A 22,696-nucleotide genomic window follows, 5' to 3' on the forward strand; every position below is an offset into this window, starting at 1 on the left:
GAGCTTTCTAAGCAGGTCACTGCCAAGGGAGGGGCTGTCCTCTGCAATCGGGAAACCCTGGCTGGGTGTGCGAGGGACCACAGCCATCTGGTGGTCAGAGCGAGCAGCGCTGTTCTTTCTAAAACAGCATCAGAAAACTTAAAAAGGGAAAGGCGTTTAAAAGAATTCCTTACAGTGCTGTCATTTCTTTTCTTTTTGCAATCATGAAGCAGTTTTTGCCAACGCGAAGTGCCCAGCCTCTAATTAAAATGATCCCTTGCAGAATTAGAAGGGTTTTTTTTCCCCAGGTTCCTTCTGTAAAGAAACCTTGCAAAATTATTCAAGCTATTACTAGTATAATCTATAACAAGTATGACAGTACTAATTTGGAATCTTTCCATGTCTTCATCCTTGAGAAAGAGCTGCATGGTCGAGAGGGGACAGGCTTACCCCGAGAGCCACAAGCAGCATTCTGAATTTTCACCTGTTGGCCATCGATTCAAACTGACCTCACTTGGCAGACACCAAAAATGCTTTCCATCTGTTTGTCCCTTGACGGAAATAGCAGCAACCCAATTCTGCTGCACTCAAGTCTTCCCTGGGGACAGTTCCCTCTTGCCTTTGCCAGGTCCTGTGCTGGCTGCTTGGGGAATTAAAAACAAGGTGAGGGTGAAGATGGGGTCTTTGTCCTGAGGTGGGCTCAGGGCATCCCAGAGGCAGTAAGGAAGAGTTTGAACTCCCCATACTCAGGATATTCATTCATTCAGGATGTCTTTGTTTCTCCTTTCAGGGAATTTGCAGGCAGTGCTCTGAGGAAGCTGGAGGCGCTGAGAACTTTAAGTGCCAGCTGAGGCATGAACCAGTGTTAAAGCATCACCTGTGTGAACAGGCTGGTACTGTCCACAAATGCTGACGGGGCACCAGGAGCCCTTCCTTCCCAGCTGAGGCAGGGAGCCCGAGGCCAGGAACTGGCCAGAGGGCTTGGCCTTGTTTGTTCTGGAGGCCCTTCTGGCCTTGTTTGTTCTGGAGGCCCTTCTGGCCCCACGAGTTACAAAACCAGCCTGTGTTCCATCGTGACCCTGCTCTTGCTTCCTCTCCTGCACGTGCTCCAGCAGGGGAAGCTCAGTCCTTTTGCCTTTCTTCAGATGACATTTTCAAATCCACTCAGCTTCCTTTTAAGGATCCCTCCCACAGCTCCCACTCAGCTGGACACTGGAGAGATGGTACAGGGACAACTGAGGATGTCCTGTGGATACCAAGAGGCCCTTTAGTAGCAAATGTATTTCTTGCATGTCTTTATAAGTGACTTGTGGGCTGCAAAGTGGGTATTCAGATCTAGTCACAAGACAGAGAGGGAAAGGAGAGGAGGTAGCTCACCCTCTTGCTATTTTGAGACGGCCTGTAATCACCTACCCATAAGACTGTAGTAAAAAGCAGGGAGCACCCTCAACCCCATGCTGTTCTCCTCTCAGCACCTGTGCCCTTGCCTTTTCATGGAGAGCAAATGTGGCTGGATGTTTTCATCCCTCTTCTCCCCACAGCATCCTCCCCTCCCCACACCAGCACTGACAGTACACACCGTATTTCAAGGGAGGCTCAAGTCTTTGCTCCTTTAATGTGCAGTAAAAAAAGACAACTCTCCCACGTTCAACAAGAAATCCCACGAGCAGGAGCCCTGAGCTTGGCACCCTCCTCCCTGGCTTTCATTTACAAGTGGGCAGCATGTGCAGTTTGCTCTGAAGGGTTTTTCTCCCCATGTGCAGATGAACTTCTGGCTGCTGCAGGGCTGTTCTACTGGCATGAGATGACTGAGGTCTCACGGAATTCCCCTCTGTGCTCACCAGCTGAACAAGCTTCTGCAGCAACAGCACGTTCCCACTGGTGTAACAGTGCTGATGGAAGGGCCTCCTACTTTAGGGGGACGCAGCTCTGTGACCCTGGCACACACAGCCATGCCAAGGGAGTCTGTGGCATTGGCCTGGCTCAGAGAGACTCCCCACACCACAGCACAATGCAGTGGAAGGCATCAGTGGAAGTGAGAGTGGGAGGTAGGATCGCACTGGGAGAAAAGAAGGATAATGGAGAATAAAATTAACAGCAAATAGTTTTCTGAAGGCACATCCTACCCCATGGGAGAGAGCCCCTTCAGCCTGGAGTACTGCTTGCAGTCCTGTGTGCTGCCAAGGGCTTGGACAACTGGCTGTCATGCAAAGGAAACATCTGGGCTGTGGGTAGGATTCTGGATGAACTGATGGGGAAAGGGAGGTGAGGAAGAGGAAGAGAAGGGGTTGTGAGTGGGAACGTGTTGCATACCACAAGCACTTGTGCAAGAGAGGTTAGAGCAACAGGGTCCCTCTACCATTAGTGTTCCTCCTCGGCCACCAGTAATGCTTCACATCCCTGTGCTTTCCAGTCTAACACTGGCAGGCAGGGGGCTGGAGATACATTCTAGGGGAGGGGTGACGAAAGAGGCAGGCAGGAATGATTTCAGAAGCAGACTGCAGCCTCTCCTGTTTCTTGGGCAAGATCTCTAACTACCTCACTGGAGTGTAGGATGGGGGAGCTTCTTCTGCTTTGCCCACACTGTAGCATAAAAAGAAAAGCCCACTGAACTCCCACATTCTCTAGCAGCTTTGAAACCCCCTTTACAAGTCTATTGTATATCCGTAAACACAACAAAGATTATCTGAAGTCTGAAAGCAGCTTAAAACTAAAAACAACTCAAAGGTAAAACAGGAAGAGAATGGAGGAAGGGGAGAGAGTCCTTCCTCTGCTGGCCCCTGGTTGGAGGCAAGCAAAACAGCACACACAGGCTCTTGCTCCACAGCACACCAGTCCATAGCATTCACAAGGCAAACATAGTATCATCTTCCTTTGCTTGCTTCCGATGATGGCTGGCAGCAGGAGGGGAGAGAGACGTCCCTGCTGATGAGCTGGACAAAGTGGGGAGGCGGTCTGCAACTTTTGCTCGCTCTTCCAGAAATTTGTCAAACTCTGAGTGAGGGCAAGAGAAGAGCAGAGCATTAGCAAAGAGGGAGGTTTGTGGAAGAGCCAAGGTGCTGCCAGGAACAGTTAAAGACAAGGAGGGGCTGGCACATCTCACCTTCACTGGTGACACCTTTTGGATCCTCTGATTCTCCCTAGCAGAGAAAGAGAAGGGCATGGTTAGAAGGAAGGTAGGTAAAGGCATCTCACAGATGTGATTCTTTGCACACGGAGAGACAGGACAGTGTTTCCCCCACTTCCACAGTACACACATGTTGGAGGGGCCCTCAGCTCATTAGTTATGGCTCCCAGAAGGCTGATGATACTGTTGTGGTATCCCAAAGCCTGCGTCCCTGTCTTTTTCTTCCCTGGTCCCTCCCAGCAGTCTGTGCCACACATTCAGCTATGCCAGCCCTGTTATACACTGCCTGAAGTCCAGCCCCACAGGCAACTCCAGCAAGACTGCTGGCTCCAAGAAGGCAGCCCCTCACTTACCACGTCAGTGGAGAGCCACTTTTCTATGTCTTCCATGAAATTGGCTTGAGGAACTGGTACCTGGGACAGAAAAAAAAGGGCAATGAGGCCAAGAAAATTGAGGATGCTCCAGTAAATCCACTATGCAAAAAGAAAGCCCAACTCAGAAGCTCAGCCTCTTGCTCCAATGTTCAGTCAGCTCAGGCCCATCCAAATCCAGCTGGTGCCACTGCAAAACTCTCCCAGCTATCAGTGCCATTGCTTACCTGCTTCCTCTGTCCCATCCATGCCCAGACACGCAGTTTCCAGGATACATGCCATTAAAAGCATCTGTGGTTTGGTGGCTGCCTTTGGAATATTAGGACTGGACCAGACTTTGCTTTTTGGTGAGGATCCACTAGGTGGAAGTTGTCTGCTTGTGTAGGCAGCCAGAGAACAAGAGACGTGCATTTCTCTACACCTTCTCCCTCTACAAACCAGTGACAGTCTGATATCAAAGTCTGCAGTGCTGAAGATATTGGAGGTGCCAGGTCTGACAGCACAGAAATGGGGAAAGACACCTACCAAGAACTGATTCCCTGGTGTGATCATGGAGCACAGCAGGATTTGAAATCACACCAAACTACTGAAACAGACGCATCAAAGAGGAAGTCATCTACAATTAAATTTTACTTTCAGTAGGGATGAGGCTAGCTCAGAAGAATTCATGGCCCTGGTCAATTTAAACAGCAAAGAGACATATTCCTAGTGGATAGAGGTAACCCTGAAAGAAACAAAGTCTGATTCAAAACTCCAGATCCTTTTCTCCAGTCATGAGCTCCTGAACAAAGCTGAGCAAGAAGCAGTCCTTGCTAGAGGCTCCCCAAGCAGAAGAATGAGAGTATTTGTGGAAACTTATTTATTAGTTTTCTAATATATTTAGCTCCCTTGCCCTCAGGAAACACCAAGACCAAGAAAAAGAGCAACACCTTCGTACCAAAGACAGGCAGTTTTCCTCAAACCAGGGAGCAAGCACAGACAGTTATCACAGCTGGCAGATGGATGAATGAGAACAGAAGAGGATGTGTGAGATTAGGGAAGTTGCAAAGCAAACTGGCTTTGCCTGCCCTGAGAGGATCTCTTCGGGGTAGAAGTGCATTCAAGCCGACTGTACAGCATGTGGGGAAACATCCTACAGCAGACATCAGCCTGGGCTGTGGCCATTACAGGAAGACAGGCTAGCAAGCTTCAGACCCAGGAGCTGTCAAAGCCTCTGTGTGCCTGAGGGAATGTAATTGCAGGAATTCCTGCTGCCAAAAGACCAAATTCAAATGCCTGAAAGCTCAATCATTAGCTACAGGAGGAGGCCTTCAACAGGGTTTAAATCAGAATGTGTTTTCCTTCAAACAAGGAGTGTTACGGAGGAGAGACTTGTGTTAAGGAGGAAAGACTGCAAGGAGAATGAATGGCAGCAGCTGCCCTCATGATGCCACCAGCTATTGCCTCTGCCTCAGACACCCACCCCAAAACAGGCTATCCTCTAGCTCAGAGTGGCACATGCTCTCTTGGCCTCAGAGCTCCTAGGATTTTTTCCTACACATATGTTTACTATGTGGAAGGACTGGCACACTGCCTGCTACCTTCCCAAGCCTAGTCTCCACTACTGGCCCAGCCCAGGGTTGCTCCATTTCAGTTAGCAGTATCTGCTGATGTCTGCTGTGCATCCTCATGTGCTGTGCCAGTGATGCTTCTGTTTAAGCAGCCCCAGCCTCCTCCCTCCCTGCTGGCCCTCCACAACCTCAGATCTCACCATTCCTTGACGCATCATCCATTTTGTCAGCTGAGCTCCATCACTAGAGGCACCAGACTCCCCCTGGATGACAGAGAGTCTGCATTGCAGTGTGAAGGAGAGGGGAGGCAGCAGGGTTAAGGTGAGAGAAAGAATATACTAATACTGGTGGCCTACTTCTCTGATAGAGAAGTAGGTGACTGGACTTGGAAATTTGCTGAAGAGGAATAAAACATACATTTCCAGGTGGAAGTTTCCTTGGGGAGGGACATCCTTCAACTGCCTGAGGCAACCCCAGACTTTTCACAGCTCCTCACCTCAGGGCTTTAAAGAATGAAGTATGCAGCCCAGCTAGGAAATGCGGGTTAGTGGAGACTGGGAGTTATCATCACTTGACTTTTTCGCAACAGACAGCACCCTTACTTCCTTGGTGAGCCAGGAGGTTACTCCCATTCCTGGTGATGCAGTAAAAGCTGTGGCCACTTACCGCTCCCGTGTTCTGCTGCCGGGCATCCAGGGCACCAGCAAGGCCTTTGGTGGCTTGGGGGTCTTCATACTTTACCCTGGAAGCAGAAGGAGAGACAACAAGCTGATGAGATGCCTGAAGAGCAGGAACTCCTAAACGCACATTCAGTTCTTCTGACTGCACAACTTTTCATGCCTTGTCATTCTGCTACCAAGAGCTTCTAGAGAGGTGTGCAAAGCCCTTATTATAGGTGTAGCCCACCACAAAACAGACTAATCTACTCACTGGGACATTGTGGGATACAACAGGACAGCCCTGGCACAGTGACAGAAGGATGACAAAGACTTACATGAAAACCAAGACACAGACTTAGAGAGCTAGGTGCATTAACCACAACACTCACCTTTGGGGTGGATTAAGAGAAAAAACTAACACAGACAGACCCGAATATTACAGATATTTTAGAAAGGATTTGAGCAACAGGCCCTCACCTACATACTCATCTATCTTCACAGACACAAGCAGCTAAAAAACAGCTCTTTAACTAATACCACACGAGAAGTGATGGTGGCAGAGATTCACTAGCCTATGCTGGCCATAGGTGAGACTGGATGATCAAAAGAGCCTAGTGTTGCTTCCAAGTCTCCAAATGCACCATTACAGCAACTTCTTACCACACACAGACACGTCTCACCCATAATTTCCTTCATCCCAATCCTGTGTTCCCTCTAGGCTGCTACCGAACATGACAATGCCACATGTCACCGTTTGATCCATGCCGAGTGGGGAAAACTGTCCATGCTAGGAAAATGAAGCCTTTCACAGAAACTCTCCACAGGTTTCCTCTCCAGCTGCTCCCAGGCCCAATCCCACAGATCCAGCAGACCATCAAGTGGAGCTGTTTTTGTTGGGGGCCAGGGGCTTGGGCCACCGCTGCTCAAACTTCTCAAAGAAGTGCTCATCAGTGAAGGGGCCGCTGTGGACAATGGCATCCAGGATGAAGTACAGCGCTGCTATCATGCCACTGATGAGGAAGAATGGCAGGAAAGGCTTGAAGTGCCTTAAGCACTGCCTCACTGAGACACACATGAAGCATGGGGGGTCAAGAACAAACCCCCGAGGCTCTGCCAGCACGTCCTGTTCGGGAGCTGTAGAGCAAAGGGTCTGTTCAAGTGGAGGGAGACACTGAGAGCAGAGGCTCTCACTGAAATGCGAAGCCTGAGCCACTAGAGGTTACCTGGCAGGAGTGCAAGTGCAGGCAGATGAAGGGCAGGGAGGAATAAATAGAAGATGTCTTGTTACTTGTGCAGAGATCATAAGCCTCAGCCTGTTAAGGACTGCTACAGCAGAGAGGATACAATTCCATCTCTGTCCAGAACTCCAGCACTGAGCACATACCAGTGGCTCTGGTTTCAGCCCCAGTGGGTGCTGTTGATTGAACTGTTTTTGTGCTGGACTGCCTCTGTCCTCAGGCAGTACAACCCACAGTAAAAGCGGTGGGGAAACCCAGGGACAAAACACATGAAGTCATGTGCAGTCCATGAGTTTCCCTACCACATTTACCAGAAGCAGTCTGAGGCAGAGGAATGGAAGGAGACATAGTTAGGAGACCTTAACTTGACACATATAAGAGACCTTAACTTGCTACTGGCCAGCTGCAGAACAAGGCATTCCAGTGGCTGCAGGAGTGCAGGAGCACAGGCCTTGGAGGGCTGGAGGCAGTGATGGGCCCGTGGGCTCTACTGCTTGGTACTCTATGGAGACCAGTGAATGGCTCTGCCAGGCAAAGCAGCATGAGATCCGCCACAGTCTCTAAACCCAGGGGATCCGGTCAGCACAGCTCTTGCCAGCTCCTCCAGAACAAGGATTCAGGAATCCACTCTGCAGTGGAGAAGGCCTCTTCAGTTCAGCCAGTACTATGGAGACTCAGCTCTTAGTGCTATACACCAGGAGGTCTCAAACACACCATTGTGGAAGAAACATCCCACTTCCCAACAGGGAAGCTGAGGCACAGAACAGTGCCCTCTTGCAAGCCACAACTGACTGCAATCTTCCTGCACTTCAGCTCAATACTCTGTCTGATAGGCTGAATCAGTACTCAGCAATTCCCAAATTCAACATCACCCCCAGTCAGGACACCCCAGAGGCAGACAAGAAAACTGAGCCAGTCCCACTTCACACCTTCATTCCTAGACACTGAATCTCTCAGAACATATGGGAGACCACTTCCTTCTCCCCATATCCAGAGGATGCCATGAAGGGGAGATGATGGCAGCAGGAAAAAGGATGGGGAGCACAGAGCTCATCCTACAAACACTGTGTGTGTGAAGAGTACATTTCTGTTTCATCCTGCTGTCTCCCAGGAACTGCTGCTGGTCGGGGTGTAGCCCCATCTTCCCTGAGCCCTCATTCTTTGCAAGAAGGCAGAACAGGACAGAGTGAGCTGCTCCACTCACCCTTTGCGCTGCTCAGCCAGTGAGCTGCCACGGGTCAGGGCAAACATGTCAAAGTCTTCTTCCAGCTTGCCAGAAGTGTCGAGAGAGTGCAGCCCTGCACTCACACTGCTTGAGCCCAGGTCTGTGGGAGAGAGAGCAGGGTGAGCAGGCAGCACAGAACAGTAAATGGAGGACTGTGGGCTTGAAGAGTGCTGGATGGAAAACTGTCGTCAGAACAGGCTAAACTACTCTAGGCCCACTCCTCCATCCTGCTCCTCAGCTGCAGCACAGTCTATGCATGTGTGCAGTCGTGGGTGAAGTAACAGAAGCTATTTCTTTGCCCACTCACTAGATATTTTTGGCTCAGTTTCAGACAGAAGCAGCAGCATCAATTTACTGACGCTGAAAGCTAGATGCTCCTGACCATCTTAGATAACTCTGGAGGGAATTGCTCCATAACCTCTGGAAGAAAATAACCTGTGCTTCTGCACAAGCACCTCTGAGACACATGAGTGGATTTTCATGACTCAGGCATCATCCAAAAAAACACTTGACTTGAAAAATATCTCAGCTGGCTTGTCTGTAAAACAGCCTGGTGACAATTTTCTGCAACTGCATCCAGGCAGTGCTACGTAGGCTGTTGGTATGTCTTGAAGAACTCCCAGGATCCCTCAGGTTTTTTGAGTAAACAACCTGTCAAATCCTGGGTCCTGGGCCCAAGATGCTCATGGCTGCCTTTGCAGCATAGCTTCAGCTGCTCTGCTTCTCCCAGACCTCAGTGGTGAACCTGACACCACACAGCAAGAGAGGCAGGTAGGCAATGCTGCCAGGCATTGCAGAGGGAGCAACTTTATCCCCAGTCCTGCTGGAAGGCCAGGTCCTTAGCCACAGACTAATGCTGGGATCCTTATCATGGCCACTTCCTGCACTATGTGAGGTGAGGATGCCAAGACGTGCTTGAGTGCCTTGGGGCATATACAAGTTTCTTCATGAGTTTATTAGTTGAAAACACATGGCATTTCTCTAGGTTACTCTAGGAATCTGACTAAATAATTTTGGGAGATGATTCAAGGGCAGGAAAGGATTTTCAAAACGGCACAGGAGAAAGACTGAGGGGAAAACCACATAGCAACACACTCATTCCAGCCAGCTGAGAGGAAAGATTGCTGGTGACGTCAGGCTGTTTCAGTGCTGAAGGAGTATTGGGTCCCAGGTCAATCAAGCTGTTTTCTGCCTCATTTGGTGCCTTTGGAAGAAGAAAAAAGAAGATGGTGGAGAGTTTCTGAACCTTGGCTATCCTGACCCTACAATCCTAGCTCATTGATACTAGAAAGCCCTTCTGCACCCATTGAACAGTATCAACTGTGAAGAGGGAGAAGAGGGACAGTGATCAGAGAACTGGCTAGGAATAGTGTCCCAGAGCAGCATATGCCTGGGTAGCCAGCCTCCCAGCTCTGCTGGATGTCAGTAAGTAGGGTGAATGCTGGTTCAGAGGACGGGGTAGTGCTCAGAGTAGGCTCATATGGGAATTGGAATCTGATTATTCAATAACTATAACTGCTACTGCTCTGCTCTTGCTCTTTAGGCAGGGCAGGAGAGGTTAGCAGTGGGAAATGGAGTGTTCCATGTACCAGGTACTCTGGTGCAGCTTGGCTGGGACAGCAAAGCCCAACATTTCTAAGTGGGGCAGACTGAACCTCCCTCCAAGTCAGCAGGGCACTGCTGGACCTGCAGGATGCAAACCAATCTGCAGAGAGGGGCAGTTGCTCTGAGTTACCTTAACAGGCTGTCCTGTCCGAAGTCGCTCGAACCTGCAAGAAAGATGACAGGATGCATTTCAGTAGTGTGGGCTCATTCACCCACAACCCAAGAGATTTTTTATAAGACTTGGCACAGTCTGCCCTTTCCTACCCACTAGGAAAGGGATAACTATGGCTCAGGGCCCAATTTCCCCTCAAGATACGCCAGCAAGACCCATAGAATTGATGTCTCATGAGAGGTGGTGTGAGAGAGCTTCTTAGGATCTTCCACAGTTACTCCTAACCAACAGCTGTCTCTACAGTTCATCTGGGGAAGAGCTAGCAAAGATGTGCTTGTTGAAATGGAAGAAAAAAAAAAAAAAAGCAGTGCTGATCCCTTCTGGGCAATTTCTTTATGTTCCCAGAGCTAGAAAACCAGCTCTTTCCATGCAGTTGCCTCCTTCTTTTGGGTTATGCCACAGGGACATCTTTATACCCCATCAGGAACTTACACAGCAGCTTTGAAGGGGCAGGAACTTAGTCAGCAAAAATTGAGAACATTTGGCTTTGTTCTCAAAGATGGATGATACAGACTGATACATCTCGAGCATTATACTCTTGGGCAGATCAAAAGGGTGGGATAGGCAGCCTTCAAGGGCAGTAAAGTCTTGTGGGAGAGCAGGGAAGAGGGGAGGAGAGAGGTACCTTTCATGGCGCAGAAACACATTATTGAGGTTGTCATTGATGAGGAGCAGCTCCTCGGTGAGTTGCTCATGGAGGACACGGGGAATCAGCTCAAGGACTCGCTGTTGCATGGCTCTGCATGTCCGATTCAGCTCCTGTTCAAAGCAGGGCAAGTCAGCACCCACAAAAGTCACACTACAGCACCCACAAAGGTCACACTACTATGCTGAGCACTCACAAATTTGGAATTCTGACTGGAAAACAGATTCCAGAGGCTACTGGGATCTATCAGGAACTGTTGATGGGCAACAAATATTGGTGTGAGAGGTAAATTGAGTCTGAGCTTTACATGGAATAATTGTATGCTTTTTGTAGTACACATCACTCAGAAAGAAAGGCCCTGGGGGACTACAAGCTCCCTTGTGAAATTATTCCAGCCTCGGCAATGTGATTTTCATCCACCATTGAAACTCTACCATCCTTGTGTCTCCCTTGTCCCTTCACTCCCTGATAAGCCCCACACTAAACTGTCCTGTTGTTCCCCACACCTGGCATGCATCGGGCCTCAGTCCATCAAGTCACTGCTAAACTGTGCTGCATGTGCCAGCCCTCCACCCTGCCCAGTGTTCCTTACCTGCAGCAGCTCCAGGTCAGAAGGCTCGGCCTGGGATGGCACCAACTCCGTCAACATCTCTGACATCACCTTTGTGTTCCCATTCACCACTTCCAGCTCACTGCGCAGCTTCCCAATCTGCAAAAGTGGAGTGAAGTGTCAGCTCTGCCAGGGAAGGCTGGGAGCATAGCTGAGGTAGCTCTGAATGGCAGGGAATGGCACCACGTGTGCACGCCTGTTCACAGAGCTGGATGGAACAGCCACCAGGGAGTTAATTTGTCACCACTCATTTTAGCTCTCAGGAGCTCCCAGCAGGAGTAACCCTCCATGGGTTACCATCAAATTCATTTGCTGGTAGCAGATGCCAGGCCCTCACCTGGGATCTCAGCCGCTAGTCTAGCCTTGATTTTTAATAGCCAGCACAGGTTGCTGGTATGATTCAAATCTCTCCTCAGCTAACAGCTCCCATGGGGTAGCCATTTAAATGGTTTAATTTCCAAAGTGGTATAAGAGAGGGGAAAACAATTAATTCCCATTCAGCAGGAGAGCCTCAGCTAAGTGCACAGTTGAAGCTTTAGTCCTCTGGTTTACAAGCTGCTAATGAGCCTCTTTAGAACAGTTTCTACCCTCTGTTCTGCAAGGGAATGCAAACTACTGACAGCTAGGGGTTTGGTGCTGAACATGGTGTCATATGAAGTCAGGGTGAGGAAAGAGAAAAGAGGATGGGGAAACAAGTGAGGAAGCCCTAGCCTTCGGAAACCACATAGCCAAACAGGGTTGATTCATATAAAGTAAGCAGTGAGGCAAGATTAACAAAGATGACAAGGAGGCATCATGTCTAAGCACCCCACTTCCCTCTACCTGCAAGCAGCCCTATCTTAGGGAAACATAACCACTCCATGGTTGCCGTATTCCAGTTCATCACTGTGACCAAAATGGAGCTCTGGGGAGCTCTCAGAGGACTGTGCTTTAGAGGAACAGGTCCTTGAAGACAGAGGCTGGGGCAGGACCAGTACTGCAGTCCCAGAACAGTGTTTGGGAAGTAGCTTCAAACACAGGAGGAGTCAGCAACATCCTGGGACTGGTGTCCAACTCACCTGCTCTGGTGTGGGTGTGATGGGCACGTCGCTGGATGTGCCTCTCCCAGGGGGCAGGGTGACAGGGTGGAGGATGGACTCCATCTGCTGAGGGGAATTGACTGCAGGTGAGTTCTGTCCAGATTGAGAGTTGGAGCTATACACAGTCTACAAAGGTGGTGAAAGTGACAGAGAGAACGAGATGTTAGACACACACACTTGACAGGACAAAGCAACTAGAGGAGAAATGTTGATGACAGCTCCCCATCTGGTCCCAACAGCTCTTAGTTGTCCTGGAGCTTCTCACCACCCAAAACCCCTCTAAATTCAAAACAGAGTTCCTGAAATCCCCTCATTGCTCCAGAATGGCAGCTGCCCAACATTCTTTTCTTCAGCAATGCTCCCATACCCTCTGTGGTGTGTGGATAGGTGACAGCATGTCCAGATCAGTCATGGGGAACTCCAAACCCTTCCGTCTCAGGTCTTCATAGACAGCAACGACACCAGTCAAGTCTGGAGAGCTGCGGAAGGCGTCTGCCCAGGACTGGGGAGAAAGAGACAGTACAGCCCATCATCACATACAACAGCCTTCTGTACAAACACCTAAAGACACACACTGGTGCAGATGCTCACACTTCTTGGCTCACCTGGATGAGGGTCAGCACCTTGTCATGCACTATGGCAGGTGGATTGTTCTTTGGCAGGATTGTTCTCACCAGGACACCTTCTACAAAGTCCTGGCTGGACACAAGGACGTGGAAACGATGGCCGCAGTTCTTGACGCAGGTCTCCAGGACCTTCAAAGACAATAAAGCATTAGCTGTAGCCTTCTCTGTCCTCATGTGTTAGCCTTGTTGGCTTTAGGTACATGAGTCTGTTCAGCATGTGTGCTAAAACTTGTGTTCAGCACTCAGCTTTACAGCAGGGTATCACAGAGCAGAGAAAGAGCCCTGACCACTCACCGTCAAAGCCAGCATAACTTCATGGAAGTTCTTATTCCCTACAATTCTCTTCTTAATGGCTCGGAATGCATCTTTGGGCCTGAAGGAGAAATGAGATGAAAGATCATCAGAAGGCTGAGGCAAAGCAAAACAGCCACAGGTTCTGGATGCCTCATACTCAGCAGGTGTTCCCTCCTCACCATGTTTTCAGGATGGCTTGAAGCAGTGACTGGTAAAGCAGCTTTTGTTTGTGGTTCTGCAAGAGGAGTGGGGTTGGCTGATCATAGAATCATTTAGGTTGGAAAAGACCTTTTAGGGTCATCAAGTCCAACCATAAACCTAACACTGCAAAGTCCACCATTAAGCCATGTTCCTGATTGCTATTACTGAAATTAGAGGCCTCTGTGCTGATGTCTGCAATAGCTCAAGGTGTTCAGGACACAACAGAGAACAGAGTAAAAACAATGCTAGAAACACACTCCTGGGGTAGAGCAAAATCCCATGGCATAGAGACTGAAGAGGAGGAGATCACAGAAAAGCTTGGCAGGGGTTACAAACGGGAAGGAGAGACCAATCTGCAGCAATTCCTGTGTTACTTAAAGAGGAGCTGTTTAACATTTCCCTGGAGAGAAGGAGGCTCAAAAGCTGCAGGGGAGACACACTGGCAAAATCTTGCTTGTATGGGGCAGGTGGGTAAGAGAGCAACAGCATAGCAGGGCCTTATTAACCATTCTCAGAGGGGAGAAACACCATGGTCTCAGACCACTGTGGTCTTAAGAGGGCACAAATGAACCAGATGCAGGGCACAGGAAGAGAAGCTGAGCTGGAAGAGCAGCGATGCTAGAGGAGAAAAACGGGGTGGAGACACTGACTCAGTGAGGAGGGCAGAAGCATATTAGCCTGTGGGGCAGCATGGTGTCAATGGATGGGCATTAGCAGGGCAATGGGAGAGCCTGTCCAGCTGTGTTATCCAGTGCCCAGACCTGAAAGTGGCCACAGCTCAGACCTGAGAACTGTGGACAGAGACAGGTGTATTTGCACCGTGGGAATAGTGGAAAAGGAGCGGTGACAGATCTGTAAGTAGACGTGTTTGACTTTGTTTCCATACAATTGTGAAGCTGAAAACTGGGCTTGCTAATCTTCTGTCAACATCACTGTGGGGTAGGACAGCAGGAGTGAAACCTACATGTTTTATTCCATGTAGCACCTTCTTTTTTACCTGCTGCTCTTGACATCACTGTGAGAAGGAGCCATTCTCCCTTGAATTCACTGGCAAATCTCCAGCTCCTGAGTTAACAAGTCTGGCAGATTGATGAACATCTCCTTGCAGGGAGAGGGACACAAGAGCTCCCCCACCCACTTTGTGTGTTTTTGAGTGACTATACATGAAAATACCTGAGAAGAAACCCAAGAAAGACTGGCACAGTAAGAGGACTGAATAGCAGCCTGAGATTTTCCCCTCTTCTCAGGCACCAGCCTTTGGATTTTTATGTTCACAGAGGAGAGACAGAGATGGGTATAAAGGGGGAATAAATCAAAGTGGAAGAAATGCAAATATGCCTTCTGGAGATGGGAGGCAGCCTGGCTTGAACAGAGAGTTGTCTGGGGACCCTGAAGGCCTGTTTGAATGGCTCCTAGCACTCACCAAGATTACAGAGAAGCAACTAATAAATGCCCTGACAGCTTTGCTATGTCTCTAGGTCTCCTAGCAGAGTCTTGTCTCAGGGATTGCTGGGAAGCCTAGCTTATTACCTGCACCAGTGCATGCTAGCGCTGCAGCCTAGGGATGTGGTGTTACAGGGAATGCAGGGACCTGCCGCTGGATATGGGCCCTTGCCAGCTCCCTTACCCTTCTTCAGTCTCGTTAATGATGTCACAGATCTCCATGTTGAGAGCCCAGTCCTCACTCCGCAGGGACCCATCGGTAGCTCTCTCTGGAAAACAGAAACCAAGGTTAAGAGCAGCCCTGGCACTGTTAAGTCAAGCTCTCACAATACCCCAGACCCCAGCCTGCTTCTCCCTGGCTGCTGCTACAACATGTAAGGAGGCAAATCCATATGCAAATTCCAGGTCACCAAGTGGTCCCCACTAGGTGTCACCATGGCAGAGCAAACTGCTGGGATGATGGGTGCCCAGCTTCGCCCATGCCACCAATGCTACTGACACACAAACACACTCTGTGTGACCTCTAGTGTCCTGCAGATGAAGGAAAGGGGCTCAGCATGATTTCAGCTCCACAGCTAAGGAAAAAGGGGCTTATTTGCTTTGTTACTGCAAGGCCAGAAACTGTTGAGTTTGGTCTGCTCATACTGATACAGATCTAATTCCAATAGCTCCAATTCTTGGTTTGTACCACTGAAGTACCACTGAAGGAGACAAAAGAATCAGTCCCCTTTTTTTTTTGTTTTTGTACACCAGCTCTATAAAAACAAACAAGCTAACATAGAAAACCAAAGCAGGGTTTCTCTTTTTTAACATTTACACCTCTCCCCTGAACTTCTGGCCTCTAGGGAGTGTGGGCAGAAGCAAACTGCAGGCTGAAGTCAAAGCAATATTGTTCCAGCTTTGATTATGTCCCCTTTAATTAGGAATTCCTCAGTCAGCCTTGATGTTATTTATTCAAGGCAGAGATTTGGGAAATGAACAGCTATTACTGGGAGCACCAGTGTCTCCACCTTGTAATTATCCATGTCTCAGTCTTAGCCATGCCATTGACTGATGCCTTCAGGGACACCACAAGTAGAGAATGGCCAGCGGGGCCAAAAGGACCCAGGCACTCCCACAAGACCACAGGGAAACACAGCTGCAGCAAATGGCAAACAGAGGACAAGAAGCATCCTTTCCAGCTTTCTCATCCTACAAAACACTTGACTTAGCACTGGGACAAGAGAATTAAAACTGGCCAGACCTGTTCAGCACTTACCAGGTGCTCTTCAGGAGAGCTCAGTCCCAACAAGGTACTTACAGAAATGCCTGCATTTTCAAAACTGCTGTCCCTGCAAAATCTGCAGCTCTCCCTTGCTGCTGTGGGTCTTCTACCCCTTTAGAGAGGTCCTTCCTCTGCAGAGCTGCCTTTTTCTGCTTTTGACCCAGCAGCTAATGATCCCTGTGTAGGAATGAAATTAAATGCCCATTCACACAGTAATGAGATAAGGCCGTAACACAGGAAGAAGATTTTTTAACTCCTGCCTGGGTGACCACATCCATCATGTCCTGTTTAGTGTCAAGCACTGAGCTATTCACACCACTGGGCAATGCAGCCTCTTATGCACATGTCCCTCCCACAAATTGCACACCACAGTGCAACGCTATCTGCATCTTATCACAATCCAGCCACCACCTTTTCTGTTGGCCACAGAATGCATTGATTACACAGTGATTATGATGATGACATTGTGGCCACAGCCAGATGGAAGAGGGCAGACAGGGAAGGAGAGTAGCAGACTGTTCTTGATGTTCTTTCTCCTTTCTAAAGGTCTGGATATTACTGAAATAACCTTAAGGCTTCTTGATTCAGGTAAACTTTTTTCACTTTGAGTATTAACTTTACATAGGGATCCTGATCTCTGGAAGATCCAAGCTTCCTCAGTGAGGCACAGGAGGAAGGATTGCACTGGGTGATCTGGTGAAGAATACATCCAGGAAAATAGGCATGCCTGGTGCACCAGGGCATGTACCAGCCAATGGAGGAAACTGTGGTAATACCTGAGGGAAAATATTTTCCACTGGGGCTCCTTTGGGATCAGGGCAGAGTACAGAGCTCCAGGTTTCCTCCTACCCTGGGACACCAACTGTGCTGGCAGGCAGGTTGCAGCTCAGGCCAGTCTGATGGGTTTGGCTCATGTGGTCACAAAGGCCCCCTCACTTGCACTCTCCTCTGGGATCCCCTGCTCATGACACACCATGGTTTGAATAAGCCAGAAGTTTCCCTGCACTCTTTGCTGCCACTGGCAATGAATCATAAAAATCCACTACACAGGGGCTGCTCTGCTGAAAGTGAAGTCTACATCCACTCTTCTCACTGCACATAGAAGGAAAAACCCATAACTTGGGAATAGGGCTGAGCCTGCTTGGAAGCTCTGAGCTACAGAAAAAACAAAGGACAAAATAAAACCTGCATTTAACCATCAATCCTTGCTGTTCAAATCTCCCCAGCCTCCCTTCGCAGTGTACAAAAACATTAATTGAATCTGCAAACACCCTTTCCTCACTTCTCAATGTTTGGTGGCATGCTGTAACCTGCTCCCTCCCCACCACCCGTTCCCTCCAAATGCATCAATCCTGCCAAGATCAAGCAGCAGGTTTGCTTTTCAGAAAGGAATGTAAATAAACCATGTGTGCTCCTTCACCTGCCTGGCCATTTAGGGGAAAACTGGACTTCCTCAGAAGTGACACACACTGCCCCTGTTACTCCACAATATCGTGGCCATCCTGCTACCATCACCACAGTTTATACACTCATCAAGGGAGAGCTGCAGGACAGCAGCAAACCTGCCATAAACACAACACAGGGTCACAAAATGCAAAGCTGGAAGAGCAGTATTAGAGCATATGGAAAACAGGAATGTGACCCTGAGGCAATTCCAAGGACAAAAGGCTTGAATTTACCCAGTACAAATTAAGGCCTGGCCTAGCTGGCATTGGGAAAGCTGGAGCTAATGCCCTTCTAATCCTCCTTGCTCTCTTCCAAGCTGTAAGGGACTGTCCAAGCCTAGTAAGATATGGAGTTTTCTCAAAAATCCTGAACTTTGCCCTTCTGTAAAGCCTGCAGAAGAGAAGGAAACAAAGTCTAATCAGTCACATGAAGGATCAGGGTGGCTGGCCCCATTTCATGAGCTGTAATTAGCACATGAGCTGTCTGCTCCACACGAAATCTGAGCCTGGGATGGCTGGGGACAGCGACAAGTCCCTAAAAAGAACGAGCACAGGAGGCAGGGCACTGCCACACGCCCAGCACTCTGCCTGGTGGTCATCAGGCAGCATCTACTTGTGTGTGTTACCAGCCTGACCTGCAGCAGAGAATTCCCCTGGCAGAGGTTATCGTGAGCCTGTGAATGCCATCCCCCATCCAAGCCCCAAAACAACCAGCTGTTGAATATACAGGAGGCCCTTCATGGGGCTGCTCCAAAGCCACATTGTTTTGGCAGCCAGTCCAGCTCCCCAGGTGTGACAGCATTGGGGTTTGTCTGATTCCAGTCTGCTGCCTCACACATTGCTCAGATTGACCCAGAACCTCACAGGACTGTGAACCAGAGCATCGGCTCTTTTCCTGCATGGCACTGGATGTGCTCCTGCTGACTGCAGCTAGGTGATAAAAGTTATTTGGAACCAGCAGATAATGAAGAACTCCAAACACTTGGCATAACTGGTGCAAAGGAGCTGTACACTGCTTTGTGTGCTATGAGTACATTTCACAAGCTTGCTTCTTTTCAAGGTTATTGTCTCTGCCCTGGTGGCAGGGGAGAGCACACTGTGCAGCTGGGGATCCCACTCAGCTGTCCCTGCAGCGGCACACCAGCAATGCAGAAGTGTGGGGAAGTACAGGAGCCAGGGACAGAATGTACTGTGCAGGCTCGTCCCCTTTGCTCCCCACCCCAGACCCGAAGCACCCATAACCAGCCAGATGCTGCTCAGAAATCCTTTGCCTGTGATATGCTCTGTCCCTCCTCCAAGGGAAGCCTTCAAACAGTGCTCCCTGCAGTGCGTCTTGCTGGCTCTAAGTTCCTCAGCAAAGCATCAAGCACCGTCTCACATATTTCAACAGGTGTTTGAGGACACCAGCAGTTCATCGCATGAGACAGCTTAGGTTCAGCAGAAAGCAATGCAAGATGTCCCTTCTTCCAACTTCATTTCAGTTCACAAACTCACAGGCCCAAATCAGCATCCTGTACAAGCCTCATGCTTTTACTTCGCTTGAGGGAACTTCAGCACCAGGTGTGTCAGGACTTCACCATTTAGCTGTATCCTTCCCCCAAAGGCTGAGAGAACAGCATGCATTCTAGAGAGACCAGAGATACGGCTCCAAACCAAATTCAAGGCTGGCGATGGACACAGACTGCACTGACATAGTGGTGTGGGTATGTGTGTCTCTGAACCCCTGCTCCTTTCCTGTGAATCAGCTCAAATTCTCAGGGATCAAATGACTCTTCATCTGCTGTGTTTGCCCCTTTTCCTCCAGACAGAGGAGGCACAGAAGACAAGGCAATGCCTCTTTGAGAAACTTGCAGGGCCCTACAGAGTCCACAGAGGGGTGCAGGAACACCTGCAAGGTGGGATCCAAAAGGCTGTGGAGATTCTTCTGGTATATTGTTTTGCCTCTGCTTCTCTTCCTCACCCAGGAGCTTTACTTGCTCCCTCTTTACAGTCTTGACTTCTCCTGGTCCTCATGCTTAAAATAACCCCATCCATAAAAAACATCTGTGTCATCTCTGTGCTACACCGTTACTTCTATCCCTTGCGTGATACTCACTGAAATAACCTGCCTCTGTCCCTTTTGGTATTGATATAATTACTAGTTATTTTAGACTTCCAGGGGGAGGAAGAGCATTGGTGATTTCTTCTCCATTCTCTCACTCAGAGACAATTCACCTCCTTGGAATTAGATGTTCCATTTTGAAAATGGAAAAAAGCTTCTCTTAGCTCCTAGATGGAGGCATAGTGATTTCCCCTTCCAGAAGGGAATCTGGACTATGATGCTTTATCACTCTTTGGAAATTTTCCCACTGGTGTTAAAAAAAAATCCCACCACACAACAGAAGCAAATACAAAAAACCCCAAAAAAGCAAGTCTGTATTCCTCTTACTTGAGAAGAGACATCACGGTGCAAAAACAGGAGCGGCAACTTTTGTGACTAAATTTCAGAACTGTGAGTAAGAAACTAGAAAACCTACTCCTCTGCAACTGACTCATTCTGTGACAGATCACTGAGATTATCTGAGCTTTCCTAGTCAGCAAAATAAATGGGTTTTACTAGATTAACATTAATAAAGGAATTTGAGAACATTGCTGCAGTGGCCGCAGAGGACTTTTTTTTTTTTTTCCTTAGCCTTCATCTAAAGCTATTTTAGACTTCATAAGCTATATCAAGCATACATGACTTTGCCCAAATAATTTACAAGGATGCAGCATTATCTTTCTGCAGACAGCCCAGGGCAGCAGCACTGTGCAGGTTTGGTGATCAGGCTCACGGGTTGGACACGCAGCTGCCACAGACCTACCAAACGAGTTTGGGGAAGTCATGTTGGCGTCCCAAATTAAGCAGGGAAGATAGCATTTATCCACGTTCCCAGGATGTTGATAGGCAATGTCCAAAAGGAGAAAATATTCATATTTTCAACGACCACCCCTTTCAAGTCCTCCAGAGTTCCTTTCTCATATGCTGTAATTCCTCCACCTCTTTGGACTCCCATAACCCCAGTCAACCCCCAGGCAGTCAGATCTCCCTAGTATCACACTTCTCCTCAACTCCTCTCAGACAACACTTTTGAAATATCTTTTCTTTTTTCCTCTTCTTTGCTGTTGGTTTGTTGCTTGGGAATCCCTTATTTAATGGAAACAAAGCCTAGAGGTATAACCCACTTACAATCTGGTTACTAAACTGACCAGAAGATCTGTGAGGCAACTTTCAGATTGCCTCTACCCAAACACAAGGACATATCTGATACACTCAACTGAGGGAACAAAGAGCATTCATTCAGGAAAGGGCAGGAGATGGCTTCTCCTGGGATGTGTGATGAAACTTGTGATGATTCTTCTGGGGGTGTGCTGAAGATCATCTGGAGGATTTTGATAACACAAAGTCTTCCCTGATGATCCTTCCACCACCTGGCTGTAATGGATCTCACCTATCTGTCCCAACACCAGACTGGCACATCACAATGCTGCTGACACTTTGGGACAGTGTTAGGGTAGCCTTTAAAATCATTATAATAAAAGCATTACTAAAACCAGCTGCTTGCTCTGTTCCCACCCCAGGCACAGCCTCCTATTCACCCATGCAAGGACACCAAGACGACTGAATGTGGGATCGGATGTTCACAGCAAACAGCAAAGGTCTGACGAGCAGTGAACAGCAAGAATGAGCAAGTGCATAAACTTACAAGTGGAGAGTTTAAATAGGCATCAACCTTCAAGCACAACTTCAAGGCCCTTAGGCAATACAACAGGGGAACAGAGAGTCTTCATTCTAAGCATTTCAAGAACTGCAACCCTGCTCTGACAGTGCGGCTGTTGACAGTCTTCTCTCTAACTGTGGCATCTCTGCTCCACTTTCTCAGGCCACATCCTTCTCCCATGTTCCCCAAGCTGCCCTGGGCACAGGGTGGGTGCTGTGTTCATTGCTGGAGCTGGTGCTCCATGCTGTGAGCCACAGCCAGATGGAAGAGCTCATGCTGCAGGAGCCAAGGCACGGCCCTGCCAGGCACCGCTTGTCCCACAGCGGGGAGTCTCAGGGCGGGCAAACACCCCCAGCTGCCCAGCGCTCGAGTCCTTCAGGCAGGGGACACTGTCCCACGGGGCGAGCGCAGCCCGAGGCCGCTGTCGCTCCAGCCCCGCTGTGCCCGCAGCCCTCGCGGACGCCGTCCCACAGCCCCGGGCTCCCGCGGCCGCCCCTCGTGCCGCCGCGGGTCACGCGCCCCGTTCGCGCCCGGCCGCGATAGGCTGCCCTGGCTGGAGCCCAGCCAATCGGCAGCTCCCCGAAGCCCCCGAAGACGCGCGGGCGGGAATGGCCCCAAGCCAATCATGGGGCTCGGCGGTGCCGGGGGGCGTGGCGCGGACCACCGGCCCGCGGCCCCTTTAAGTGAGTAAACTTTACCTCGCCACACCGAGACCCCCTCACGCCCGGATTGGCTGGCGGGGCCCCCGACGGAGCCGCCTCGGGCTACGCGCTCGCTATTGGTCGGTAGCACCTGTCAGTCAGAGCAGAACTCTCTCCTGATTGGCTAGCGCGCCGCTGGTCCCGCCGCGGAGGCGGGGGCTGGCGTTTCCCCGAGGAAGGGTCCGGCGGACGCCCCCGGGGGCGCGGAGCCGGACGGGCGAGCGGGGGCGCGGGGAGGGTCGGGGGGCGCGGGTGCGGCTCTCACCGATGCGCTGCCCCACGGGGGAGCTGAAAGGGTTCCCCAGCAGAAAGTCCATCGCCGCCGCCGCGCCGCGATCAGCTGACGCTGCCGCCGCCGCCGCTCACGTGACCCGCGCGCCGGCCGGGGCGGGCCTCGCCGGGCCCCGCTGTGACGCCACCGGCCGGACCGGCCCCGCCGAGCCACGGGCTGAGGGAGGCGTGGAGCGGCCGCGGCTGCCAGCGAAGGGCCGTGTGCGAGCCGACCGCTCCCTGGTCCTGCTCGCCCTTGGCCCCGGCCGCAGGAACCGAAGGGCTCCCGCCGCCGAGAGCCTCCGCCGCTTTCTGCAGCCACGCCGAGCTGGTGCAGAACACCCGCGAGCCTGAGCGATGCCCAAACCCCGGAAAGCCTGTGGCGATGGGTTTTAGTTTTCCATAGCCCGGTGTGAGTAGGAAGGACTCCCGATACTGCCGGTAGGAGTTA

At 50.0% G+C, this 22,696-nt stretch overlaps 1 protein-coding gene across 4 annotated transcripts; it reads right to left on the bottom strand.

Moving 5' to 3' along the window:
* Positions 1–1,562: 1,562 nt before the first annotated feature.
* Positions 1,563–22,428, bottom strand: TOM1 (target of myb1 membrane trafficking protein). Of its 4 annotated transcripts, none has more exons than XM_038154219.1 (16): positions 22,241–22,428; positions 15,010–15,094; positions 13,182–13,260; positions 12,867–13,016; positions 12,629–12,763; positions 12,241–12,387; positions 11,165–11,281; positions 10,552–10,685; positions 9,885–9,918; positions 9,245–9,353; positions 8,129–8,249; positions 5,694–5,769; positions 5,228–5,290; positions 3,460–3,519; positions 3,083–3,119; positions 1,563–2,973 (listed from the first exon to the last, which is right to left on the bottom strand). In XM_038154219.1, exons 1-16 carry the CDS (start codon positions 22,290–22,292, stop codon positions 2,825–2,827), a joined length of 1,548 nt encoding a protein of 515 aa, XP_038010147.1. In that variant the 5' UTR covers positions 22,293–22,428; the 3' UTR covers positions 1,563–2,824. The 4 variants fall into 4 exon arrangements, with proteins under 4 accessions (XP_038010147.1, XP_038010148.1, XP_038010149.1 ...); XM_038154221.1 differs by lacking the exon at positions 22,241–22,428 and adding an exon at positions 21,973–22,222 and having other exon boundaries at positions 2,811–2,973; XM_038154222.1 differs by lacking the exon at positions 22,241–22,428 and adding an exon at positions 16,126–21,912 and having other exon boundaries at positions 2,811–2,973.
* Between the last annotated feature and the right edge of the window lie 268 nt (positions 22,429–22,696).

The sequence above is a fragment of the Motacilla alba genome, chromosome 1A (assembly GCF_015832195.1).
Source record: "Motacilla alba alba isolate MOTALB_02 chromosome 1A, Motacilla_alba_V1.0_pri, whole genome shotgun sequence".
Classification (NCBI taxonomy): domain Eukaryota; kingdom Metazoa; phylum Chordata; class Aves; order Passeriformes; family Motacillidae; genus Motacilla; species Motacilla alba.

Excerpts from the sequence above, each read along its gene's own strand:
- TOM1 (XM_038154219.1), bottom strand. The coding sequence starts at position 22,292 with ATGGACTTTCTGCTGGGGAACCCTTTCAGCTCCCCCGTGGGGCAGCGC. Across the intron at positions 13,017-13,181 it reads AAGTTATGCTGGCTTTGACG|GTCCTGGAGACCTGCGTCAA; the intron begins GTGAGTGGTCAG and ends TTGTCTTTGAAG. Across the intron at positions 5,291-5,693 it reads GGCAGCAGAACACGGGAGCG|GGGGAGTCTGGTGCCTCTAG; the intron begins GTAAGTGGCCAC and ends TCTGTCATCCAG.